Here is a 27,975-nt window from a genome sequence, read left to right as displayed (position 1 = left end):
AAGATAGTGCAGGAGTCATGTGACGAAATATTATCGCGATAACTGTTCCTTCCTGGAGCAAAACAAATAACAGCTGATGTGTTGACAAATGTCACTTCGCTGGCGTTGATCAAATTGTTTTACAAAGGTAGGTAGGTAGCATTGTATTTTTTTTTAGGGGTTTAGCCTACAGTTTACAGCTGATCATTATAGCTAGCGTTAGCTACACCAAAAAAACTGGTGCTAGCTAGCTATATTATATCATTGTTTTCGCACTCCTCGAGAGCGCTACGTGTAGCTAGCTTGCTTGCTAGCTAGCTAGTAACGTTAACGACAATATGTTTCCCCCAGTTTGTTTAAGATAGCTAGATGGCAGAGCTTATTTGGAATCAACTGAAGGGGATAGGTAAACTGGGGTACACTGTGCCAACCGACGACTGTCATTACACCCTCTCTAGCCATTGCTTTGCTTGTGCTATGCGAGGAGAGGGGTGGATGTGTTTCGTTTTCCCGACACCAACTAACTCTAAATAGCTAACCCTTACCCTATACAGCTCGAGACCGGTCTAAACCCACGCCTATTTGCTAACAAGAACCGCCTTCATGTAAAGATAACACAGACATCTAGGTCCTTGTTTATCATCAGTAGTCACGTGAGTGGTGTTGTTTTGCTGACGCATGAATGACAGGATTATCATTTGGCCCTGTGTTGGCAGCCAGGACCAAGCTGGCTAATGTGAGATTAGAAAATAATCATGTACCAAAGACTGTGAGTTGACTGTTGTGCTCCCATTTAACAGACCCACTGTTTTCTCCCCTTAGAACCCTTAGGGTGAATGTGGTGAGAGGAACAAGGTGTGAAGGATATGACAGATGGAGGCTGTGAGACAAAAGAAGTCCAAGACCAGTAGCAGGTCTCAGGTATGTACAGTACACTCCTGTATGTCCCTGAGGGCAGACTACTGTCTGTTTATTGAATGATGGTTAAAGCATATGATAGTATGTATTAACCTGTCATTATTCATGAGTAACAACCAGTCAGACTACTGTTGTGTGTTACCCCCAACAGGACAGGAAACAGAGGCAGAGTGGACGAGTGAAGAGTCCCACAGCTCTCTCTGCTGGTTGTGATGAGGAAGCTGGTGCTGCTGCCCCGCCCAGCTCTGAGTTCACAGACATCCCCCTCAGTCTGCCCTACGAGGGGACAGAGCAACAACAGGGCCTGGCAGAGGCATCAGAGACTTTATCAGAGACATCACAACCATCAACACAGATATTACCACAGACATCAGAGGAATCATTACCAGCATCACAAACACTTTCATCATCCACATTATCACAGACATTATCATCAACCTCACCCCAGACACTAGAAAAGCCCTCTGAGACAGAGACAGAGCCAGAGAAGAGGGATGAGGGGAGAGGAGAGGCCCAAGGGGCTGAGCTCAGAGCTGAACCACCGAGCACTGAGGTGGGGAGAGAGACCCAGAACAAAACCCATATCCAGGCTCAGGCCTGCATATCTACGACGCTTGAGACACCCTTGGCTCCCAGCGCCCCTGCCCTCTACCCCTCACTACCCACACTGGAGGAGGGCTCCCTGATGCAGCTGCATGAGGAGGCTCTGCGGGCCTGTGGGACAAGGGGCCCTGCTGTTCTGGCTCTAGGGGAGCAGGAGTGTCCTCCCAGTCTGGAGCCTGTTGTGGAACTAGCTCCATCTGAGGGCTCCAGGACCAGACTGTACCCTGAACTACCCCAGCCCAGCCCAGAACTACAGGTAATCACACACTTACTATGACCCATTGTGGGCTCAAACTGCTTTATATTAAAAAGCTATCTATGTTACAAAAGAATGGTGAATAATATTTATTTATAGTGTCGACTGTCTTGTGTTTTTCCTGAAGGCATTCTCGTTGGAGCAGCTGAGTGTGTGGGAGCCGGGTGGGGGGATGTGTGTGTGGGTGGAGGGGGTGGAGGTGTGTGCAGCCCGGTTCGCAGTGTTGGCCCGGCAGGAAGGCCACGAGCTGACAGAACTCCTGCAGAACTACTGGCGCTGCCGCAGACAGCTGACACACGCACACACACAGCTCCACACACACACCTCTGACTGTAACACCACACAGAACCGACTCTGGAGCTTCAGAGATGAACAGCTCACACTTCAGGTATGTGGTTAAATAGATTCTGTTAGTTTACGACTTAGCACATAACACAGAAGCTACAAAGTTATACAATACACTCCTGTTCTTCGTCTCTCTCTTTAAACCCTTTCTTTCTTTCTCTCCAGGGTGTGTGTGGGGACCAGTCTAAGGTGTATGGCTACCACCGCTTCCAGCAGGCTGACTTCAGTGAGGCTGTGTTGATGGAGCTGCGGAAGCTGTTCGAGGCCCGCTCTGAACTCCTGCACCAGAAGGTGGCGCTGCACGCATACACAGCCCTGCTGTCACGTCTTCAGGTGGAGTCATACTTACACTGCCTGCTCCACGGTGAGAACACACACCGTACATACATATACGCACAGGTGGGATTTCATTTCATATTTACCATATTGTACACATGTTTAGTGTGTTTCTTTGTTTAATTAGTCAAGTGTATGTGTGTGTATTGTAGATATGTGTGGTACCCAGAGCCAGCCCAGCTCCCTCCTCCCTCTGAAGGAGAGCATCAGTGTTCTCTTCAGCTTCACACGGAGAGTCCTGGACGACACGCAGTTCCAGACAGACATCCACCTCTGGCTGCAGAGACTGGTACACACACAGACACACACAGTAAACCTCAACACTAGCCCTGGTACAGCAGTACCTGTTGTCCCACCTGTTGTGCAGTTTAGTCATGCTATGCTGTGGTGTGTGTGTTGTGTATAGGTGGCAGTGTTACTGCGTGTGGGGGGATCAGGAGAACACCTCTACCTGTTGAACCATCTGCTGTGCTGTTCTGCAGGAGTGGGCAAGTGGGCTGCAGCCTTCTTACAGGTGAGACACACCCTCTATCTAGTTTGTTTATTGTTTTGATTTCCTCAAAAGTAGGCCTGGTTTATGAATGAAGGCTCACTCCACTATTTCTGTATGCTTTTTGGCAGGTTATCATATTCGGCTAACAATGGCATCATTGCCAGGTGAAGTTAGCAGTCTTAACTAAAACATGCTTGGGGGTGTGTGTTTCAGATCCAGGTCCTGGGAAACCCCTCAGGAGTACAGCAGTTCATGCAGGCTCTGGCCATCCTCATGTCTCCAGTCAGGTAAAGAACCCTAACTTCTCACTCTGGCCCCTGACCCCTAACCCTACATGTCACCATCCTCATGTCTCCAGTCCGGTAAAGAACCCTAACTTCTCACTCTGGCCCCTGGCCCTAACCCTACATGTCACCATCCTTATGTCTCCAGTCCGGTAAAGAACCCTAACTTCTCACTCTGGCCCCTGACCCCTAACCCTACATGTCACCACCCTCATGTCTCCAGTCTGGTAGCCCTAACCTTGACCTTTCATCTCTAATCCTTACCTATTTATGTGATTTTTCAACATTTAGAGTTAGCTCCCTATGGGTTTTTCTCTCTGATTGTTGACCTTTCATCTTTAGACACCGGGCTGAGTTCATGAGCCACATGAAGCCCTGTGAGAGTCAGAGTGCTGCAGCCTCCGGCCCTGAGTCTGGCAACTGGACCCTAGTGGATGAAGGTGGAGAGGAGGTAACCGTGTGTGTGTGCATGCATGTGTTGGTGTGTGTGGTATTTCAGGGAAGTTGACCCTAGGAGCGTTGGTAGAAGTGTTGTAAGGTTGCTGATGTGCATGTGTGTTTTTCAGGATGAGGATCCAGAGAGCAGCTGGTTGTTACTGTGTGAAGAGGACCTGATCTCTCTGCTATCCCAGTTCCCCTTCCAACAGCTCTTCACACACCTGCTGGAGATGAGCAAGAAGGGTGTGTGTGTGTGTGTGTGTGTGTGTGTACTTGTTTTCCTACATTATCAGGATCCCAATGTCCGAACATTTCACCCGAATGTCCTGAAAAGGTATGAAAACAATGACTTTTCTGAAAAGTCAGGACCTGAATTTGTTCAAGTGCTATTTTAAGCTTAAGGGTTAGGGTTTTGGGGTTAGGTTAAGGGGTTAGGTTAGGATTAGGGACAATAAGATTTTTAATGGTCAAATATTTTTACACTCCAAAAAGTCCTGACATTTCACGAAAGTGAAGCTGTGTGTGTATGCGCGCGCGCGTGTGTTGTCATGTATTTGCCTGACGTGGTAATTCTGTTATTCTGGTGCCTGCTTCTTGGCTTCAGATGTGTGTGTAGCCGTGTGACTGTCCTACCATTTTATAACGGATGTTCTTTATCTAGGTGTCTATGAGCCCAAGGCCTGCTCCAGTCAGAAGATGATGCGTGTGTTTGCGTTCGCCTCGTCACTGATCGAGCTGCTAGCCGTGGGTCTGAACACCTACGACAGCGCTCGTTACCGCCAGCTAGTCAAACGCATCGGACACACCATACGGTAAGACACCCACACGCAGTACATTTTAGATGTAGGTCTAGATGTGTTTTGTAAAGGTGTGTAACCGCTGCCTCCTGTGCGCTCCCTCCCTGCAGGATGACGGTGTGTTACGTCAGTGATCACTGGGCCCAGTATGTGAGTGTTGCTGGTCCAGCTCGGCCCAGTGCCATCTCTCTGGAGAAACTGCAGCTAGAATACGACCATCTGTTCCTCAGAGCTGTACTACACGTCCTTAGAAACAAGAGGTGCGAGGGGGAAGAAATGTCATGTTTTTGGCTGTCTATTCTTACAAGGCAGTAAGAATATTGATTGGGGAGTGCGTGCATACTTGTTTGTGTGAGAGAAAGAGCGTGTGTAAAGTGAGAGAGAGGGTGTAAAGTGTTTGTGTATTATCTGACTGTGTGTTCTCCTAGGTTGGGTATCTGGCTGTTCATGTCAGAGATGCCCTATGGAACCCTGTCCAGTTCCATGCTGTGGAGAGTTCTGTACGTGATGCAGTGTGCAGAGACCGCTGCACCGGACACACTCAACTCTACAGACAACACATACACCTGCCTACAGGCCCTCAGAGGTACACACACACACATACACAATGATGATAGGAATGACAAGTACTTTTTCCAAAAACACAATGTACTAAAACAACAACAACAACAACACAGAATAGAGCTCAATATCATACATTCACACACATGCACAGGAACCGTACGTTAATGATGTACTCACGTGTATTGCAGAGCCGAGTCACCAGGAGAGGTTTGAGAAATGGCTGTGTGACGTCAACAGTTCTGATGGAATCTCTCTCCTCACGGCGCTAGCTCACATGGCCATGCCCACCCACCACTCTGACCCCACCTTCATTACCACTATAGCTCTCCTCGTCTTCCAGGTAACACGCACATCATTTTTCACACGGAATGAATAGAGGTCGCAGCAAAGCCGGCTGCCATTTTCTACTGCAGGTCACCCTTTATTTCCATCCCTGCCTCCAGGTGTCCTATGTCAGTGTGTCTACCAGGGAAACCTACTCGAAGGTGGGGCGGGAGCTGCTGGCCGCCATAGCAACCGCTCATCCTTACATCATCTCAGTCCTGCTGGACAGACTCAGAGAGACCATCGAGACAGTCGGCATGGTGTGTGTGTGTGTGTGGTGTGTGTGTGTGTGTGTGTGTGTGTGTGTGTGTGTGTGTGTGTGTGTGTGTGTGTGTGTGTGTGTGTGTGTGTGTGTGTGTGTGTGTGTGTGTGTGTGTGTGTGTGTGTGGCGTCTGTCAACACCTGGGGTTGCTGTGGAAAGGATGGGGATGAAGACTTCAAGTGTAAATAGGTGGTTGGGTTAAGTACACCTGCATGTTGATTAGCCTTGTGTATGTTAGGTGGCACTGTACCTCAGTAAGGAGCTGCCCCTGTTCCTGTGGCGTCCTAGCCCGGAGGAAGTGTGTGTGATCGGTGGCTGGCTGCTCCAACACCCCCTCTCTGCTGTGGAGAACAGCCTGGCCTGTGTTCTACTGGAAGGACTGGACTGGGGCTACACACAGGTACTACACACACACACACCTAACCCATCATTGAGTTTGAGTGTGTATAGCGTGTAATGTTGAGTGCGTGTGTCTTGTAGGATGGGACTCTGGCCCTGCCCTCCTCTCTCCACAGTGAAGTTGCTCTGCTGGTGGCAGAAGCCTATCAGAAATACCTCACAGACAAGCCATACAATGGACTCATCTCAGAGGGAATCAAACAGGTAACGCAAACATTAGTGCACATCATACACCCGTCTCATCTCTGAGGTTAACACACATCTCTCTGTCGATCAGGTGTCCTACCTGGCTAGTGTTCTCCGTCTGGGTCTGTCTCCTGAGGCTTCCTTCAGCCAGTGGGCCTGGCAACTGTTGCTAAGGCTGAAGCTCCATGGCAACACCCAGTATCCTCAAGCAGCTTGGTCCACCCCCGGCTCTGCCCCTAACCCCTCTCCGGAGCTCACGCACGCCCCCAACATGCACCCTGTTCTAAGGGCCGTAAAGGCGGGCCTTCCCATTGGCTGCTACCTGGCCATCGCCATGACATCTGTAGGACACAGGTATGACCATCTGCTCTCTCTCTCACATCAGAATCCCTTTATTCGCCAAGTACATTTCCACATACGTGGAATTAGACTTAATGAACAGGTGCTGCCAGCAATAGACAAATGTACAAACAGAATACAGACAGAGAAATGTACACAAAGTCGACATACAGAATATACAATATAAATACAGTAATCATAAAACCCTATAGTATAGGCTGAGCTACAGTGAGGATATAACGTTACAATTTACAGTGGGGATATATCTATATATGCAGAGTGAGGGGTGCTGCTGTGACGTGTGTGTGTGTGTGTGTGTGTGTGTGTGTGTGTGTGTGTGTGTGTGTGTGTGTGTGTGTGTGTGTGTGTATACCGTCTTGTGAAGAAGTGTACATGGTGCAAAAGCAGTATAGTGCAGTTATTAGTATTACAGGTCAGTGAAGCAAGGTGCGGTTACCGGCACAGAGTGCAAAGTCACTATCCCTATGAGCCCTCTAGCCGGTTGGTGAGGACCACAGCACAGTTACATACAGACACACTGCACATGTGTTTAAAGTCTCTCTCTGTACTATTGTGTGTAACATCTATTTCTGTCTGTCTGTCTGTCTGTCTGTCTGTCTGTCTTATCCCAGTCTGGAGGTGTTTTGCACAGAGGGAGTGGATCTGTTGAAGAACCTGATTCAGTCTCAACATCTGAGAGCTGCTGTCCATCTCCTGGACAACATCCTCCCTCCTACCTACCCTCTCAGCTTCTACCTGCTGAAGAACACACAGTAAGAGATACACACTATGTCCTAGACCCAATTCCTCTGTACTGGACAACATCCTCCCTCTTTTCTGCCCGCTCAGCTTCCTTCTACAGTTAACTTTCAGTATCTTTTACCCCTACCTAAACGAAACCTTAAAATCCCACTAAAATCTCACTCAACTGGAGGGCTGTGGTATTGCTATGTTTGGACTACGATATATGTTTCTCTCTTCCTCTCTCTGTGCCAGGTTTGTGGGCTGTGTCCAGTTGTTCCTGCAGTGCGACGGTGTGTGTCCTCAGGGTGTAACGCAGCAGGTTACCCACAGGGTGGCGCCACTCTTCACTGGAGGCACCTATGGGGACATGGTACGCCTGCTCAACAGTGTCATACAGGTATGTACACACACCTAATACATCAGAACTGGTGTGAAACATGGGGTTAACCAGATCAGTAGTTTGGCCAGCTGTAGAAGTGGATGTTCCTGCCTCTGAACAGTCCATGAATCTCTTCACGATGAGTGTGTGTGTTTTTTTTCTCTTTCAGACTCACATGGTGGAGAGTTCTAGGCCAGGTCGTGTTGGTCCGGCAGCTGTTCTAGAGTTCTGGGTGGGAATTCTAACCCAGCAGAACCTATGGTACCGAGACAGGACCGTTCTATTCCTGATGGATCAGATCTGTCGTTCCGCCTTCACACACCACCAGGAGGAGTGTGTACAGAGATTACTGTACCAGCAGCACAAGGTACACACACACACAGACAGAAGATGTAGAGTCCCATATATTTCATCTGTTATGCATATTTTTGATCAGTGTGTGTTCTTTTTCTGTGAAGAAAGAGTACACAAACACACACTGTAGATCAATCTGTGATGCTCTCTTTCACCCCTCTGTAGATTGCCTTAGGTTACCATGGAGACCGGGGTCTGCTCTCTTCCCTGGTTGGCTGGATTTCTGGAAATGCCACACCCTCATTCATTGAGGGCCAATCGCTGAGCGGGGAGGTGAGAACTTTAACCTCAGTCCTATCTATCTTGTCGTATCCGTGCTGTCATTCTGTGTGAAACAAAAGAAAACATTTTTGCTGCGTTTTCCCAAAAATTCTGCTAAAAACCACACCTAAACTAAAAGTCTGTGTAGGTGTGGTTTGTATGTGAAATGATAACTGTGTGTGTTTAGGTGTGGTTTGCGTGGCTGGTGTTGAACATGGAGGGGATGTTTGAGGAGGATTCTCAGCTGAGACGCTGTGTGGAGCATGAACTACTGTCTGATCCAAACCTCTCACCTGACCAGGCTCTGAAGGTACACACACACACACACTCCAACCTCTCACCTGACCAGGCTCTGAAGGTACACACACACACACTCCAACCTCTCATCTGACCAGGCTCTGAAGGTACACACACTCCAACCTCTCACCTGACCAGCAGAACAATACAACTATGAGAGAGTTATAAGCCTTAATCTGAGATACATAGTGTTTGTGTTTCACTATCTTTGTGTTTCTTGTGTCTGTGTGAGACAGAAGGCCCAGCAGCGGTTGAAGCTCCCAGTGGCTCCATCTCTGCAGCGGCTGCAGGTGTACAGGTGGGCGTGTCAGGCATTGTCCACACCCCCTGACCACCCGCTACTCCCCCTCGTCTGGCAGAGGTTCCTGCAGCTCTACCTGAGACAGCCAGGACCTGAGTATGGGTACGACACACACACACACCATAACCTCTAGGCCAGTGGTTCTATGACTTCGGCGGTGCGTGGCTGGACGAACCCAGTCTCTGGCCCTGGGAATTAACATTTTAGAGTCCTGCGTCTTGACATCACTGAGAGAATGTTGCAGTTTACAAGATCATTTCCTGCAATTCTACACATTTGTCGATGTGGCAGAGAAAGAACTTGGGAGTTTTACAGCTTAAGTTACAGTGCATTTATGTAAACAAATGAATCAATTGGGGAAATACTTGGTGGAGTACTGTGGATACCGATATCCCTGTGAGCCTCCCAGGCCCATGTTGCCCAGGGTTAAGAATATAAATTGTAGATGAATAATATTACATTGTACTACACCCTCTAAACTTATTCCACGGTTCTTTTGGCCCATATTACTTTAATCTGTTAGTTTATTTATTTATTTTGAGATTTGACTGTGGACCCCACTTGGAGAACCCTGCTCTAGGCTGGTATAAATTCAGTAATGTTCTGTGACCCCCTGTTTCTGGTGTCTGCAGTCTGGATGCAGGGGGCTGTATTGGTCGTCGGTTCTTCCAGGGCTCGTCTCAGGCGGTGTTACTGAGAGATCTGAGACAGAGACTACAGGAGGTGTCTGACTTCCACCACACCGCCAGCCAGGCCCTGAGGGTGCTCCCAACATACACCCCCAGCCAGGGAGAGGACCGCCCCAACTCCCCTCCACATCTCTTCCTCACTTCCCCACAGATACACACAGAGCTGGTCAGGTACGTACAGCTACTAGCCCCTCCCCTTTGTGACGGGCTGTTTCCCAGGCTGATCTGATTGGTTGTTCACAGGCTGTTTGCCGTGTTTGCCGTGTGGTTGGACGATGAGACTCTTCAGAAGAAGGAAGTGTATCTGCCCTCTCTCCCACCACAGTATGACCCCCAAAGACTGGCCAAGGTCATGCACAAGCAACAGGTGTGTGTGTCGTGTGTTTTTCCTTGCCACTGTTGCCTCTGCTTTGCCTTTGATGTATTGGTTGATAGATGTGTCATATTGTATTGCTTGATAGATGTCATATTATATTGCTTGATAGATGTCATATTATATTGCTTGATAGATGTGTAATGTTGTATTGCTTGATAGATGTGTAATGTTGTATTGCTTGATAGATGTCATATTATATTGCTTGATAGATGTGTAATGTTGTATTGCTTGATAGATGTGTCGTATTGCTTGATAGATGTGTCGTATTGGTTGATATACGTGTCGTATTGGTTGATATACGTGTCGTATTGGTTGATATACGTGTCGTATTGGTTGATAGACGTGTCGTATTGGTTGATAGACGTGTCGTATTGGTTGATAGACGTGTCGTATTGGTTGATAGACGTGTCGTATTGGTTGATAGACGTGTCGTGTTGGTTGATAGACGTGTCGTGTTGGTAGATAGACGTGTCGTGTTGGTAGATAGACGTGTCGAATTGGTTGATAGATGTGTCGAATTGGTTGATAGATGTGTCGTATTGGTTGATAGACGTGTCGTATTGGTTGATAGATGTGTCGTGTCATATTGGTTGGTAGATGTGTCGTATTGGTTGATAGATGTGTCGAATTGGTTGATAGATGTGTCGTATTGGTTGATATACGTGTCGTATTGGTTGATAGATGTGTCGTGTCATATTGGTTGGTAGATGTGTCGTATTGGTTGATAGATGTGTCGTGTCATATTGGTTGATAGATGTGTCGTATTGGTTGATACATGTGTCGTGTCATATTGGTTGATAGATGTGTCGTATTGGTTGATACATGTGTCGTGTCATATTGGTTGATAGATGTGTCGTATTGGTTGATACATGTGTCGTGTCATATTGGTTGATAGATGTGTCGTGTTGGTTGATAGATGTGTCGTATTGGTTGATAGATGTGTCGTATTGGTTGATAGATGTGTCGTATTGGTTGATAGATGTGTCGTATTTGTTGATAGATGTGTCGTATTGGTTGATAGATGTGTCGTGTTGGTTGATAGATGTGTCGTATTGGTTGATAGATGTGTCGTATTGGTTGATAGATGTGTTAGTTGATAGATGTGTCATTGGTTGATAGATGTGTTGTGTCATATTGGTTGATAGATGTGTTGTGTCATATTGGTTGATAGATGTGTCATTGGTTGATAGATGTGTCATATTGGTTGATAGATGTGTCGTGTCATATTGGTTGATAGATGTGTCGTATTGGTTGATAGATGTGTCGTGTTGGTTGATAGATGTGTCATTGGTTGATAGATGTGTCGTATTGGTTGATATATGTGTTGGGGAATGATGTATCATATTGTATTGGTGGCTAGATGTATCATATTGTATTGGGGCCTAGATGTATCATATTGTATTGGTGGCTAGATGTATCATATTGTATTGGGGCTAGATGTGTCATATTGTATTGGTGGCTAGATGTATCATATTGTATTGGTGGCTAGATGTATCATATTGTATTGCTGGCTAGTTGTATTATATTGTATTGGTGGCTAGTTGTATCATATTGTATTGGTGGCTAGTTGTATCATATTGTATTGGTGGCTAGATGTATCATATTGTATTGGGGGCTAGATGTATCATATTGTATTGGGGGCTAGATGTATCATATTGTATTGGTGGCTAGTTGTGTCATATTGTATTGGTGGCTAGTTGTGTCATATTGTATTGGTGGCTAGATGTGTGATATTGTATTGGTGGCTAGTTGTATCATATTGTATTGGTGGCTAGATGTATTGTATTGCTGGCTAGATGTATCATATTGTATTGCTGGCTAGATGTATCATATTGTATTGGTGGCTAGTTGTGTCATATTTTATTGGGGGCTAGTTGTGTCATATTGTATTGGTGGCTAGATGTGTGATATTGTATTGGTGGCTAGTTGTATCATATTGTATTGGTGGCTAGATGTATTGTATTGCTGGCTAGATGTATCATATTGTATTGGTGGCTAGATGTATCATATTGCATTGGTGGCTAGATGTATCATATTGTATTGCTTGCTAGATGTATCATATTGTATTGGTGGCTAGATGTATCATATTGTATTGGAGGCTAGATGTGTCATATTGTATTGGGGGCTAGTTGTATCATATTGTATTGGTGGCTAGATGTATCATATTGTATTGCTTGCTAGATGTATCATATTGTATTGCTGGCTAGATGTATCATATTGTATTGCTGGCTAGATGTATCATATTGTATTGCTTGCTAGATGTATCATATTGTATTGCTGGCTAGATGTATCATATTGTATTGCTGGCTAGATGTATCATATTGTATTGCTGGCTAGATGTATCATATTGTATTGCTTGCTAGATGTATCATATTGTATTGGTGGCTAGATGTATCATATTGTATTGCTGGCTAGTTGTATCATATTGTATTGGTGGCTAGATGTATCATATTGTATTGCTTGCTAGATGTATCATATTGTATTGCTGGCTAGATGTATCATATTGTATTGCTGGCTAGATGTATCATATTGTATTGCTGGCTAGATGTATCATATTGTATTGGTGGCTAGTTGTGTCATATTGTATTGGGGGCTAGTTGTGTCATATTGTATTGGTGGCTAGATGTGTGATATTGTATTGGTGGCTAGTTGTATCATATTGTATTGGTGGCTAGATGTATTGTATTGCTGGCTAGATGTATCATATTGTATTGGTGGCTAGATGTATCATATTGTATTGGTGGCTAGATGTATCATATTGTATTGCTTGCTAGATGTATCATATTGTATTGGTGGCTAGATGTATCATATTGTATTGCTGGCTAGATGTATCATATTGTATTGGAGGCTAGATGTGTCATATTGTATTGGGGGCTAGTTGTATCATATTGTATTGGTGGCTAGATGTATCATATTGTATTGCTTGCTAGATGTATCATATTGTATTGCTGGCTAGATGTATCATATTGTATTGCTGGCTAGATGTATCATATTGTATTGCTTGCTAGATGTATCATATTGTATTGCTGGCTAGATGTATCATATTGTATTGCTGGCTAGATGTATCATATTGTATTGCTTGCTAGATGTATCATATTGTATTGGTGGCTAGATGTATCATATTGTATTGCTGGCTAGTTGTATCATATTGTATTGGTGGCTAGATGTATCATATTGTATTGCTTGCTAGATGTATCATATTGTATTGCTTGCTAGATGTATCATATTGTATTGCTGGCTAGATGTATCATATTGTATTGCTGGCTAGATGTATCATATTGTATTGGTGGCTAGATGTATCATATTGTATTGGGGGCTAGATGTATCATATTGTATTGGGGGCTAGATGTATCATATTGTATTGGTGGCTAGTTGTATCATATTGTATTGGTGGCTAGATGTATCATATTGTATTGGTGGCTAGTTGTGTCATATTGTATTGGTGGCTAGATGTATCATATTGTATTGGTGGCTAGTTGTATCATATTGTATTGGTGGCTAGTTGTGTCATATTGTATTGGTGGCTAGTTGTGTCATATTGTATTGGTGGCTAGTTGTATCATATTGTATTGGTGGCTAGATGTATTGGTGCTAGATATATTGTATTGGTGGCTAGATGTATCATATTGTATTGGTGGCTAGATGTATCATATTGTATTGCTTGCTAGATGTATCATATTGTATTGCTTGCTAGATGTATCATATTGTATTGCTGGCTAGATGTATCATATTGTATTGGAGGCTAGATGTGTCATATTGTATTGGGGGCTAGTTGTATCATATTGTATTGGTGGCTAGATGTATCATATTGTATTGCTTGCTAGATGTATCATATTGTATTGCTGGCTAGATGTATCATATTGTATTGCTGGCTAGATGTATCATATTGTATTGCTTGCTAGATGTATCATATTGTATTGCTGGCTAGATGTATCATATTGTATTGCTGGCTAGATGTATCATATTGTATTGCTGGCTAGATGTATCATATTGTATTGCTTGCTAGATGTATCATATTGTATTGGTGGCTAGATGTATCATATTGTATTGCTGGCTAGTTGTATCATATTGTATTGGTGGCTAGATGTATCATATTGTATTGCTTGCTAGATGTATCATATTGTATTGCTTGCTAGATGTATCATATTGTATTGCTGGCTAGATGTATCATATTGTATTGCTGGCTAGATGTATCATATTGTATTGGTGGCTAGATGTATCATATTGTATTGGGGGCTAGATGTATCATATTGTATTGCTGGCTAGATGTATCATATTGTATTGCTGGCTAGATGTATCATATTGTATTGGTGGCTAGATGTATCATATTGTATTGGGGGCTAGATGTATCATATTGTATTGGGGGCTAGTTGTATCATATTGTATTGGTGGCTAGATGTATCATATTGTATTGCTGGCTAGATGTATCATATTGTATTGCTTGCTAGATGTATCATATTGTATTGGTGGCTAGATGTATCATATTGTATTGCTGGCTAGTTGTATCATATTGTATTGGTGGCTAGATGTATCATATTGTATTGCTTGCTAGATGTATCATATTGTATTGCTTGCTAGATGTATCATATTGTATTGCTGGCTAGATGTATCATATTGTATTGCTGGCTAGATGTATCATATTGTATTGCTGGCTAGATGTATCATATTGTATTGGGGGCTAGATGTATCATATTGTATTGGGGGCTAGATGTATCATATTGTATTGGTGGCTAGTTGTATCATATTGTATTGGTGGCTAGATGTATCATATTGTATTGGTGGCTAGTTGTGTCATATTGTATTGGTGGCTAGATGTATCATATTGTATTGGTGGCTAGTTGTATCATATTGTATTGGTGGCTAGTTGTGTCATATTGTATTGGTGGCTAGTTGTGTCATATTGTATTGGTGGCTAGTTGTATCATATTGTATTGGTGGCTAGATGTATTGGTGCTAGATATATTGTATTGGTGGCTAGATGTATCATATTGTATTGGTGGCTAGATGTATCATATTGTATTGCTGGCTAGATGTATCATATTGTATTGCTTGCTAGATGTATCATATTGTATTGCTGGCTAGATGTATCATATTGTATTGGAGGCTAGATGTGTCATATTGTATTGGGGGCTAGTTGTATCATATTGTATTGGTGGCTAGATGTATCATATTGTATTGCTTGCTAGATGTATCATATTGTATTGCTGGCTAGATGTATCATATTGTATTGCTGGCTAGATGTATCATATTGTATTGCTTGCTAGATGTATCATATTGTATTGCTGGCTAGATGTATCATATTGTATTGCTGGCTAGATGTATCATATTGTATTGCTGGCTAGATGTATCATATTGTATTGCTTGCTAGATGTATCATATTGTATTGGTGGCTAGATGTATCATATTGTATTGCTGGCTAGTTGTATCATATTGTATTGGTGGCTAGATGTATCATATTGTATTGCTTGCTAGATGTATCATATTGTATTGCTTGCTAGATGTATCATATTGTATTGCTGGCTAGATGTATCATATTGTATTGCTGGCTAGATGTATCATATTGTATTGGTGGCTAGATGTATCATATTGTATTGGGGGCTAGATGTATCATATTGTATTGCTGGCTAGATGTATCATATTGTATTGCTGGCTAGATGTATCATATTGTATTGGTGGCTAGATGTATCATATTGTATTGGGGGCTAGATGTATCATATTGTATTGGTGGCTAGTTGTATCATATTGTATTGGTGGCTAGATGTATCATATTGTATTGGTGGCTAGTTGTGTCATATTGTATTGGTGGCTAGATGTATCATATTGTATTGGTGGCTAGATGTATCATATTGTATTGGGGGCTAGATGTATCATATTGTATTGGTGGCTAGTTGTATCATATTGTATTGGTGGCTAGATGTATCATATTGTATTGGTGGCTAGTTGTGTCATATTGTATTGGTGGCTAGATGTATCATATTGTATTGGTGGCTAGATGTATCATATTGTATTGGTGGCTAGTTGTGTCATATTGTATTGGTGGCTAGATGTATTGGTGCTAGATATATTGTATTGGTGGCTAGATGTATCATATTGTATTGGTGGCTAGATGTATCATATTGTATTGCTTGCTAGATGTATCATATTGTATTGCTTGCTAGATGTATCATATTGTATTGCTGGCTAGATGTATCATATTGTATTGGTGGCTAGTTGTATCATATTGTATTGGGGGCTAGATGTATCATATTGTATTGCTGGCTAGATGTATCATATTGTATTGCTGGCTAGTTGTATCATATTGTATTGGTGGCTAGATGTATCATAGTGTATTGGTGGCTAGTTGTGTCATATTGTATTGTTGGCTAGTTGTATCATATTGTATTGGTGGCTAGATGTATCATATTGTATTGGTGGCTAGATGTATCATATTGAATTGGTGGCTAGATGTATCATATTGTATTGGTGGCTAGATGTATCATATTGTATTGCTTGCTAGATGTATCATATTGTATTGGTTGAGTGTAGGAGCTGTGGGTGGAGTATGTGGACCAGGAGCGTGTCCAGTATGATGAGAGGGAGGTGCTGGATCTCTGGGACAAAGTGAAGAATGAACCCACCTTCATACAGAGCAACAACCCTGCCTTCACTGACTATACCAATCCCAGCGCAGGTACACACACATGAACACAGCCTCAGCACATAGCAGTTGTGACTGAATTAATGACGTTTTATTCTTGTGTCAACTCGCCTGGTTGGCAGCCCATTAATTATGGGATTAATTGACACATTACAATAATTCACAGTGATAATTCTTCCGGTGTTCTGTGCAGGATGCAGCAGGTAAAGAGTGGAAAAATAAACTCATATATAATAGTAAATAAGGTTATCCAAGCAATAATTATTATCCCTAGAGCACTAAATATAACACAAATAAATAGTTAAATACAGAAAGAATACACGGAAGGCGTTGGAACCAAGTCTCACACAGAGAAGATTCATGTGAGAGACAAGCCTACATAAAATCTATATACATAGGTGCTGTTCTCTATGTGGGAGCAAAATATTTGTATAATTTAATTATAGGTCAACCTTTTTCTTTTATTCCAGGCTTTATCAAAAGATTCTGCAAATGGAAATACATAATTGACAGAAAAGAACATTTCAGTTTTTCCTCATGGCTCAGCCACATAATTCCAGGGTATATCTGGTGGGCTTTCTGGAGTAAGGACAAGCGTATATCATGGTAGAAAGGGCAATAGAGGATCAAATGAATTTCATTCTTTATTTCATCAAGGTCACTATTTACATTAGTCGTTCCTCTTACATTTCACCATTACACCGACCTGTTTCAATACGCAGGGGCAATATCCCTGATCTTACTTGTGCACAAAGCGATCGCTCGCTTTTAGGTAGGGTGTTCATTGGAAATGATTCTAGTGCTAACAAACCAAGCGGCATTGTTGTTGTTGTTGTCGTCGTAACCCTTTTGTGTGTGTGTGTAGCGAGGAAGCGTATCCAGTCTAACCTGCAAAAGCACGCTATCCCTCGGCCGCTCCCTGAGCTGCAATCACAGAGAGCTCCGGTACCAGAGGTCCCCTCCGCCTGCCTCGCTGACCCTGCTGCTGCCTCCACTCTCCTACAGCAGGACCTCCGCTGTCTGCAGGAGCAGGCCAGGTACACACACCCACACACACCAACCGTCATTCCATTGATGTATACCTGTATGTGATGTTTTGGGACATGGCTCACAGTGTGCTTGGTGTGTTTTAGGTTTGCAGTGTCTCGGGAGGCCCAGCAGGTGGCGTTGGAGTCAGAGCTGCTGGAGAGTCTTCCTCTACTCTACAGGAACAGGCCAGAGCAGGTTACCATGGCGCTTGAGTGCAGAGGGCAGAGGGGGGGCCAGCCCTGCCAGGGAGCGGCACACATCACTGTCACGGTAGGACTTTTAAATTCTGTTTTGATTTCATTTTCAGAATGGGCTGATTCTGCTTGAAAATTCCACTAAGAAAGGGTGACGCCATGAATAACTGACTGTTCAAATAATCGAATCAAATGGTATTTGTCACATGCGCCGAATACAACAGGTGTAGACCTTACAGTGAAATTTTTACTTCCAAGCCCTTAACCAACAATGCAGTTTTAAGAAAATACAAAAAAGTAAGAGATAAGAATAACAAATAATTAAAGAGCAGCAGTAAATAACAATAGCGGTGCTATATACAGGGTGTACCGGTACAGAGTCAATGTGTGGGGGCACCGGTGTCGAGGTCATATGTACATGTACATGTTGTTGTGAAATTGTTAGGATAGATTACTCGTTGGATATTACTGCATTGTCGGAACTAGAAGCACAAGCATTTCGCTATACTCGCATTAACATCTGCTAACCATGTGTATGTGACAAATAACATTTGATTTGAAACCATGTAGGTAGAGTTATTAAAGTGGCTATGCATAGATAATAACAGAGAGTAGCAGCAGCGTAGAAGAGGGGGGGCAATGCAAAGAGTCTGGGTAGCCATTTGATTAGCTGTTCAGGAGTCTTATGACTTGGGGGGTAGAAGCTGTTTAGAAGCCTCTTGGACCTAGACTTGGCAATTTTTAGGGCCTTCCTCTGACACCGCCTGGTATAGAGGTCCTGGATGGCAGGAAGCTTGGCCCCGGTGATGTACTGGGCTGTACGCACAACCCTCTGTAGTGTCTTGCGGTCGGAGGCTGAGCAGTTGCCATACCAGGCAGTGATGCAACCCGTCAGAATGCTCTCGATGGTGCAGCTGTAAAACCTTTTGATGATCTGAGAAGCCATGCCAAATCTTTTCAGTCTCCTGAGGGGGAATAGGTTTTGTCATGCCCTCTTCACGACTGTCTTGGTGTGCATGGACCATATTAGTTTGTTGGTGATGTGGACACCAAGGAACTTGAAGCTCTCAACTTGCTCCACTACAGCCCCGTCAATCAGAATGGGGGCGTGCTCGGTCCTCCTTTTCCTGTAGTCCACATGTCCTTTGTCTTGATCACGTCGAGGGAGAGGCTGTTGTCCTTGCACCACACGTCCAGGTCTCTGACCTCCTCCCTACGTCTCATCGTTGTTGGTGATCAGGCCTACCACTGTTGTGTCATCAGCAAACTTAATGATGGTGTTGGAGTCGTGCCTGGCCGTGCAGTCACGAGTGAACAGGGAGTACTGAGGGGCCCCTGTGTTGAGGATCAGCGTGGCAGATGTGTTGTTACCTACCCTTACCATCTGGTGGCAGCCCGTCAGGAATTCCAGGATCCAGTTGCAGAGGGAGGTGTTTAGTCCCAGGGTCCTTAGCTTAGTGATGAGCTTTGAGGGCACTATGGTGTTGAACGCTGAGTTGTAGTCATTGAATAGCATTCTCACATGGTGTTCCTTTTGTAAACATGCATCCTCCTCCCCTCTTCCCCTCATTCCCGTCTCTGTATGTGTGCAGTGTGAGTGTGTACAGAAGCAGGAAGCAGTGGAGACTCAGATCGTGTCTCTGAGAAGCGACATTAAGCAGCTGCAGACGGAAGCCAAGACTCCTCCCCCTCAGAGCCTTGCCCAGGCTGCAGTACACACTGAGAAGTTCATTACGTCAGTACACACACCATACCTGTATCAATTATTTCTCAACTAGAATTGTTGATAGTCATATTTGCCATAAAGTAAAAAAATGTGTGGGTGTGTGTAGTGCTCTGGTGAATTTGTACAAGGCCAAGCCGACGGCAGCAGTGCAGAGTGTAGGAGTGGCTGCCTTCTACAAGGTGGTCTCTTTCGTCTGTGAGGACACACTCCGCCACCCACCCACTCGCCAGTACCTCTCTTCCTGCGTCGAGATACTGGGACAGGTACTACACACACACACACACACACACACAAACTAATTTCATACACATAGGACGTAACTGTGTGTATGTGTTAATCCAGTTGGTGTGTGTGGGTGTTAATCAAGTTTGTGTGTAGGTGTTAATCCAGTTTGTGTGTAGGTGTTAATCCAGTTTGTGTGTGTGTAGGTGTTAATCCAGTTTGTGTAGGTTTTAATCCAGTTTGTGTGTGTAGGTTTTTATCCAGGGCAACCAGGCAGAGTGCGGGCGTGTCCTCAGCACTATCCTGGAGCAGAGACGTCTGTGTCCCCTCCTCTCCCCCTTCTTCACCCCAAACGCAGCACCCAATCAGCTTGTCTCTCTCTACAAGGAAGTGGTGACATCACTGCACCCTGACAGCGCTGACGTCATCTTCATGCTGCTCACTAAGGTCAGCCGCAACCTTCAGAAACAGACACAACAGCTACACACACCACCCACACAGAACACACACTTCCACCTCGACACATCACACAGAGAACTGGAGGCCTGTGGTATTCCTGTGTTAAGTTGACTAGATTCTCTTTCTCCCTGTGTAGTTTGACCTGAGTGCGTGGCTGAGTAAGGCCGAGCCAGTGTTCTCGGAGCGTAGCAGACTGGTAGAGCTGGTCCACACTGCTCTGTGTTCCTGTGGCCGTGACCCCGAGGCTGACCTCCTCACGCCCTTTCACCTCTTCACACGACACTGGACCCTGTTGCTCAGACACCACTTCCCTGACCACTACAGCGACTGCCTGCGCCTGCTCATGACCAGTGAGACTGTTTTGTTTGTTATCTCTTATTGCGGACTTCAACGTGCAACGTGTGTGCGGACGTCGAACGTGTGCTTGTGTGTGTCATTGTCAGGTTCGACAGAGCAGTTGCTGAGCCCAGAGTGTTGGAGGGTGACTCTGTGTGTGCTTGGCGTCTCTCCTCTCCCCTGCAAAACCAAATCCACAGCAGAGCCTTCCGGGACCGCAGATACCCCCAAACCCACATCCATCTCCCCCAGCCAAGCCCCCATCACACTCTCTCCTCAGCAGGTGAGTGCTGAAAGTCCTCCCTAAATCTTCATATTCAATACTGTTCATTTCCAGTCCAGTTTATTTAACCCTGCCTTGTCTCTTGTTTGGCCCTCCTCAGGTGGAGGAGACGGTTGATTGGCTGTGTGAGTATTTTCAGCGCTGTCGTCTCAGTAAGTCGGACCTCCGTAGCTTTGGCCTTTACTCCGCCTGGGCGCCATACGTCAGTGAGGTCACCACGTTCTGGGGATATCTGGTTGGCTACCTCATCGACCTGCAGCTCAGCGCCTGCGCCAGGGAGCCACTAGGGGGAGACAGAGTGCTGAAAGGTACCAGACACAGTTTAGGCTGTTTTTCACTAAGACATTCTGCTTCCCCCCCCCCCCCAGTCGCTGTTGACATATCTCCTCCTCCCCACCTCTCATCTCTTCCTCTTTCTGTCTCTCTCAGCCCTGCAGGATCTACACGGTAAGATGGTCCGGCTGTTTAAGCCCTGGATCCTGGTTCTGGAGACAGACGATGTCAGGTAAACACACCTCTCTATCCCTCCGTCTATTTCTCTCTTCTTCTCCATCTTTGCCACTGTCTTTCTATCTCACTCCCCCCTTTCTTACTTTGCCTTGCATAACGCTAACAAAACTACAGGCCTGTGGCATTGCGCTGTTTGGACTATAATATTTTAACGCTCTCTCCTATCTTCTCTTACTCTCTCTCCTCCTTTCTGTCTCTCTCAGTAATCCGAGGTGTTATCCCTGGTTGGAGTCAGATGCCAGCGCTGCAGGCTGTCTTGTGGATCTCTACACCCAGCTGACCCAAACACTACACCACAAGTTCAGAGGTTTGCGTGTGATGTTAGATGTAATGAAAGTCATTCATGTGTTTGAGCCTACATTTAAGGTGTGTGTGTGTGTGTGTGTGTGTGTGTGTGTGTGTGTGTGTGTGTGTGTGTGTTCCAGACCGCCTCCTCCCCGGGCAGCGTGGAGCTCTGTGGCTGTGTCTGATGCAGTACTGTGACAGCTGCAGCTCTCCTCGTACACCAGAGTACCTCCTCTACCTTTACCACACACACCTCGGCAGCCTGCCCTGGACACACCTGCACCCCGATACACACCTCATGGAACAGCTGTTCAATGTAAGACCCGGACCCCTTACTCTGACCCCAGACTCCTTAATCCCTAACCTCAACCCACAACTCATTGGATAACTAAAACAAACGGACTCCTCGTACACTTTGAGTATCACAGTCTACAGGACTTGTTTGCGGGTAGTGCTCTGCGATGTAGCATTAGGGAGGTGTAGAGTGATTCTTTACCCAAGGTTAATCTGTTCCTCTGCAGGTGGAGAGAGGAAGTCCTAAGAGCTGCTTCCTGTTCCTAGGGGCAGTCCTCTGTAAGGTCAACTGGGTCAGCGTTCTGAGTGACAGCCTGCAAACTCCTGCCAGCTCTAACACTAACATACACACAGACTCACACAAGATGCTGGTCTATCTACTCTACATGCTGGTGTTCCTCACTAAAGAAGAGCAGCTTCTCAGCCAACCGGTGAGGGAGAATTAGGACACTGGATAGCTGTGTTTGTACACAACTTCGTATTCACTTTGTTTATTTCTTCATGTATTACCTCATTATGACTGGTGTGTAGCTCTGTTAACTCCCCATCTCTGTGGGTATTATGTGGGTGATTGAATTGTTGAGGGTCTGTCCCTGGTTTAGCTTATTTTCCATCTGTCCTCCAGGACTCCCCTCTCCTTAGTCTGTTGGTCCAGTCCGCCTCCCTGCCATGGCACCAGGTGGACCATTCCTCCTACCAAGGGATCATAGGATATGTAGGCACCCATTACCCTCACGCTCTGCTGCTCAGCGCAGACTCCGCCCCTCAGACGCTGCTCCTATCACTACGCAGCGCTGCTGGGCTGCAGCCACGTCCCCATGGGATGCCATACTGGGTGAGAAAGAGGGAACACAACAGAATGTCACCCTCCCTCTCTTTCTCTAGTTTTATCATTAACAGACAGTCAATCTCTCCTCACTCTAATATAGACAGACTGTCTCTCTCATTACCACAGACAAAATGAATGCATTAATCTCCCTCTCTCTCCGAGTAGGAGGAGACGTTGAAGGCCGGTGTGTGTGTGCGCTGGTGTGTCCAGTGTCTGGTCTCGCTGGAGCAGAGTGGTAGCATCAGTCTGGCTAACCTGGAGACGCAGTTAGAGGCACTACTGGAGAGCATCATCACCTTCAACCCACCTGGTAAGAACTCTTCATAGTCATCTTCATCATCATCACCTTCATCAATAACCTCTGTCTCTCTGTCTCTTGTGTGTGTAGAGGTGGGCTTGGAGCAGAGACACATGGCGTTCTCTAGTCTGTTCTGTGATTCGTTGGCTCTGCTGAACGGAGTGGGCGTGTCTACAGGCGAGGCCTTGGCAGCTCGTGTCATTGGCTGGCTGGACAGGAAGGGGCAGGGTTTCCCAGTGCTGCCGCTCCTGACAGCCTGCTCCCGTTGCCTAGCGTCTGTACGCCACATGACCCGCATCACCGAGGCTTGCATCACCGCTTACTTCACCCATGGTAACCACGGAGACAGTAACCATAGGGAGGGGTTTACCAAGGAAGGTCTTAGGGGAGGGTCTATGTCAGGGTTTGTCAGCAGGGGGTACTGGTGATGGACAGATGTATTTTATTTCAGACATGCAGTGAAAACCTCACGCTATCGCTTGCTCTCCCCTCCCTCCGTCTCTCTTCATTTTTCTCTCTCTAGCGGAAGAGGAGGGTGTCGGGTGGGGTCCTGTGTTGGCGTCCCTGCAGGTGCCTGAGCTGACCGTGGACGACTTCCTGTCTGAGAGCCAATCAGGAGGCAGCTTCCTGACACTCTATGCTTACATCCTGCAGCGCCTCAACACGGAACACACAGTGGCCAATGAGAAGAGGACGCTCGCTCTACTCAACACATGGAACAGTCAGGTCTTCCCCAGGTCTGACCCCCCCCTTCCCTCGTGTGTGTGTGTGTGTCTCTCTCTCTCTGTGTGTTGGTAATATCGTTTTTTCTCTCTCCCAGTGGTCCCTATGATGAGGCTAAGTTGTTCCTCTGGTGGCACAAGGCCCTGTGTGTGTATGTGGAGCATCTGCAGCAGGGTCTGGGGGAGGTTCCAGCCGTGGTAGCGGGGCTACTGAGGCTGCAGACACGGCTCTCTCAGATGGGAGAGGAGAGACTCGGCTCAGGACTGCTGGGGGCTATAGGATTGGGCCGCCGATCACCACTATCCAACAGGTACTCACACTCACAGACATACTGGACATATACAGTACCTTCGGAAAGTATTCAGACCCTTTGACTTTTAACACATTTTGTTACGTTACAGCCTTGTTCTAAAATGGATTAAATAAAGTAAAAAATCTTCAGCAATCTACACACAATACCCCATAATGACAAAGCGAAAACATTTTTTTTAGAAAAACAGAAATACCTTATTTACATAAGTATTCAGACCCTTTGCTATGAGACTGAAAATTGAGCTCACATGCATCTTGTTTCCATTGATCATCCCTGAGATGTTTCTACAACTTGATTGGAGTCCACCTGTGGATTTGGAAAGGCACACACCTGTCTATATAAATGTCCCATAGTTGACGGTGTATGTCAGAGCAAAACCCAAGCCATGAGGTTGAAGGGAGATCCGAGACAGGATTATGTGGAGGCACAGATCTGGGGAAGGGTACCAGAACATTTCTGCAGCATTGAAGGTCCTCAAGAACACAGTGGCCTCCATCGTTCTTAAATGGAAGAAGTTTGGAACCACCAAGACTCTTCCTAGAGCTGTCCGCCCGGCCAAACTGAGCAATCAGGGGAGAAGGGCCTTGGTCAGGGAGGTGACCAAGAATCCGATGGTCACTCTGACTGAGCTCTAGAGTTCCTCTGTGGAAATGGGAGAACCTTCCAAAAGGACAACCATCTCTGGAGCACTCCACCAATCAGGCCTTTATGGTAGAGTGCCCAGACGGAAGCCATTCCTCAGTAAAAGGCACATGACAGCCAGCTTGGAGTTTGCCAAAAGGCACCTAAAGACTTTCAGACCATGAGAAACAAGAATCTCTTTGGCCTGAATGCCAAGCGTCACATCTGGAGGAAATCTGGCACCATCCCTACGGTGAAGCATGGTGGTGGCAGAATCATGCTGTGGGGATGTTTTTCAGTGGCAGGGACTGGGAAACTAGTCAGGATCGAGGCAAAGATGAACGGAGCAAAGTACAGAGAGCCTTGATGAAAACCTGCTCCAGAGCCCTCAGGACCTCAGACTGGGGCAAATATTAATCTTCCAACAAGACAAGGACCCTAAGCACACAGCCAAGACAATGCAGGAGTGGCTTCGAGACAAGTGTCTGAATGTCCTTGAGTGGCCCATCCGAGCCCGGACTTGAACCTGATCGAGCATCTCTGGAGAGACCTTAAAAAAGCTATGCAGCAACTCTCCACATCCGACCTGACAGAGCTTGAGAGGATCTGCAGAGAAGAATGGGAGAAACTCCCAAAATACAGGTGTGCCAAGCTTGTTTGCGTCATACCCAAGAAGACTCGAGGCTGTAATTGATGCCAAAGGTGCTGCAAAAAAGTACTGAGTAAAGGGACTGAATACTTATGTAAATGTGATTCTTTTTTTTTTTATACGTTTTTTTAAACATTTCTGAAAACCTATTTTTACTTTGTCAGTGTGGGTTATTGTGTGTAGATTGAGGGGGAAAATAAAATAAAAAATCCAATCAACTTTAGAATAAGGCTGTAACCTAACAAAATGTGGAAAAAGTCAAGGGGTCTGAATACTTTCTGAAAACACTGTATAATCACCATCGGTGTTTACTGTGTGATTCTTTTGGTAACTCCGGTGTGTGCATGTTTAGGTTCAGGGTGGTGGTGCGCAGTCTGTCTGCGTTTCTCTCAGTCCAGATTCCCTCAGAGGACCAGGTCCGCCTCCAGCCCAGCACCGACCAGCAGCTGACTGCTAAAGCACAACAGGTACACACACATACATACACACGCATACATATATACACACGCACACACACACACACAGTTGCTCAGCTTGTGTGTTTCGTCTGTGTTTCTAGGCTCTGGTTGTGTTGGAGGCCATGCCCAGCAGTAAACAGTATGCTGACCTAAAGGACTCAATAGTAAAAGCTGTCCAGTTCATCTACTACCCAGGACACTGTCTTAGAGATGGACCTTGCCTCCTTTCTCTGCTGGCCAACCTCCTCTACCCAGACCAAGGATACCTTAACATCATACGATAGCAGTGCCAGTTAGCATCGGCTAGCACTGTAACACAGTATGCTAAACAGGAAAAGTTAGAAACAGCAGTCTATCCTGTGGTGAAAGTAGGGAACTACATGGGGAATATAGTGTCATTTGAGATGTGCACCGATATGCTAGTAGCCTACTAGCCATCGAATGCTGGAGCTGGACTGATAGCCATAATGGACTGGATCTCAACAAAGAACATGATTTGACTGCTAGTGATTGTGGCACAACTATAAGTTTATCAGTTAAATGTCTAGTTTATTAGAGTGTGATACTTAGGCATAGATTCAATCAGATCAAGCGTTATCTGGCAATAGCCGACAACCGCATAGCTGATGTTTTGGCCGTGTGTGAAGTGTAACTGCGTTGGAGCTGTCAAACCGGTGAGTAGCTGCTCTTGATCATTGTCACGAAGCCACACCAGTCCCACTCGCATTAGTTCAGAACGAAAAGGTCTAGGCTATATAGAAATATAGAAATGATTACGCTCAAATTGAAAATCATTAAATAAAATAATAAGGATTTCTATCTTGCATCTCACATTCCAGTGTTTGATCTTGTAAAAAGGCTGCATGGGATTTCTCTTACTGGTAATGCCTGCTTTAGGTATAATGCCAGGAGCCACTTGTGGATTTGACAGCAATAAAGCAGTTCCACCTCAGACACTGTCAAAATGACCGGATGTCGGCTAAATCGGATCTGATTAAATAGAGCCCTTACTCTCTCTGTTTGGCTTCCTATTTCTCTCTCTCTCTCTCTCTCTCTCCTCTCGCCACTTCCTATTTCTCTCTCTAGCTTTTTTTTCTTAAAGGGTGTTGCCTTTTATTTTTAATTACTTGAGCAGGTTCCTTCACATTTTGCCTATGGCTGATGTTGCAAGTGCTGGATGACAATTATGAAGCAGAGTTAGTATGAGAAACAAACTCACAGACATTACCATAAACCAGTGCCACTGATTTCACTTATTCTCTGTGATCAACATTTAATGATGGAGATTATAACTCGTGATGTTTAAGTTATTTAGAGCTCTTTTAAGTTCATCCCCAGTGGTGCATGTGGAGGACGATTTTACATACCAGTATTAAATTGCCCATATTGAATGCCAGGGGATCAACCCATCAGTTACATGGCCTGCTATGACTGAAGGCAGAATGGTTGAATTGGCTAAAAGTGCTTTTATTGTTTGTGCCAAATACACTCAACTTATCAATTAGCCTTAGGAAAAACCACCTTGTCTTCTATGCTTTGTAGAAGCACACTTGGTTATTAGTCATTTATTCAGGGCGTCTCCCAAATGGCACCCTATTCACTTTATAGTGCACTAGTTTCGACCAGGACCTATGGGACTCTGGTCAAAAGTATTGCACTATATAGGTAATTGGGTGCCATTTGAGATGCAGCCAGATATTCCGGAGTACTATGGTATGACGCAGCAGCAGGAACAACAGCAGTGATATGATTGTACAGCATGTAACCTGCCTTACTGCCAGCCTGACTATGGGCTGCCAGGGGCTTGCTCAGGGGGGAGCAATGTTACAGGGTGATCAGATAGAAAAGTAAGGTGTAAAACAGACATGACTCCTTGTTCAGTAGTCTAGAATGAGGAAGTGTGCCAGGTCTTGCCCCCCCGACCCCCCGAATGTACTCCTCGCTGGCTGGCTGTGTGTATATGATCAACCTCGTCTACAGGCAAGCCTAGCAGAGGATCATAATATACAGATGGGTAATGTTGAGGGGGGGGGGGGATAATCACTAAGGAATTCACTCTGGGAACAGTGTTTACACATTTCTCCCCAATTCCACCCCTGGTGATATGGTGTTTAGAAGTGTGATAACGCAATTTGGATCTGGAATAAATGATTTTTCTGAAATGAAACCGTGTTTAAGTCTCATC

General features: G+C 45.3%; 1 protein-coding gene across 3 annotated transcripts; it reads left to right on the top strand.

The window, feature by feature from the left end:
- The first annotated feature begins 29 nt into the window (after positions 1-29).
- Positions 30-27,957, top strand: epg5 (ectopic P-granules autophagy protein 5 homolog (C. elegans)). 3 transcript variants are annotated; one of them, XM_055919996.1, is made up of 47 exons: positions 51-127; positions 534-632; positions 802-900; positions 1,049-1,756; positions 1,884-2,144; positions 2,267-2,465; positions 2,590-2,726; positions 2,844-2,951; positions 3,144-3,217; positions 3,557-3,665; positions 3,781-3,895; positions 4,314-4,464; positions 4,560-4,709; positions 4,878-5,035; positions 5,202-5,353; positions 5,457-5,597; positions 5,838-5,999; positions 6,080-6,202; positions 6,276-6,538; positions 7,156-7,296; positions 7,520-7,664; positions 7,816-8,013; positions 8,166-8,273; positions 8,449-8,571; positions 8,795-8,961; positions 9,492-9,719; positions 9,792-9,915; positions 16,450-16,594; positions 17,427-17,598; positions 17,695-17,860; positions 19,377-19,519; positions 19,617-19,773; positions 19,985-20,179; positions 20,328-20,541; positions 20,635-20,810; positions 20,911-21,118; positions 21,240-21,315; positions 21,524-21,627; positions 21,746-21,921; positions 22,127-22,330; positions 22,525-22,734; positions 22,894-23,038; positions 23,117-23,359; positions 23,550-23,763; positions 23,847-24,059; positions 25,685-25,799; positions 25,892-27,957. In XM_055919996.1, the coding sequence occupies exons 3-47, from the start codon at positions 853-855 to the stop codon at positions 26,072-26,074; spliced, it is 7,752 nt and encodes a 2,583-aa protein (XP_055775971.1). In that variant the 5' UTR covers positions 51-127; positions 534-632; positions 802-852; the 3' UTR covers positions 26,075-27,957. The 3 variants fall into 3 exon arrangements, with proteins under 3 accessions (XP_055775969.1, XP_055775970.1, XP_055775971.1); XM_055919994.1 differs by lacking the exon at positions 534-632 and having other exon boundaries at positions 30-127; XM_055919995.1 differs by lacking the exon at positions 534-632 and having other exon boundaries at positions 32-131.
- Positions 27,958-27,975: the final 18 nt, after the last annotated feature.

Source organism: Salvelinus fontinalis, chromosome 4, assembly GCF_029448725.1.
Source record: "Salvelinus fontinalis isolate EN_2023a chromosome 4, ASM2944872v1, whole genome shotgun sequence".
Lineage (NCBI taxonomy): Eukaryota > Metazoa > Chordata > Actinopteri > Salmoniformes > Salmonidae > Salvelinus > Salvelinus fontinalis.
Note: the sequence above shows the minus strand (reverse complement) of the source record. Positions and strands in the feature narration are given on the sequence as shown.

Bases quoted from the DNA above. Each gene is read 5' to 3' on its own strand.
- epg5 (XM_055919994.1), top strand. From the start codon at position 853: ATGGAGGCTGTGAGACAAAAGAAGTCCAAGACCAGTAGCAGGTCTCAG. The intron at 3,218-3,556 runs GTAAAGAACCCT...TTTCATCTTTAG, and splicing joins ATCCTCATGTCTCCAGTCAG to ACACCGGGCTGAGTTCATGA. The intron at 5,354-5,456 runs GTAACACGCACA...CCCTGCCTCCAG, and splicing joins TAGCTCTCCTCGTCTTCCAG to GTGTCCTATGTCAGTGTGTC.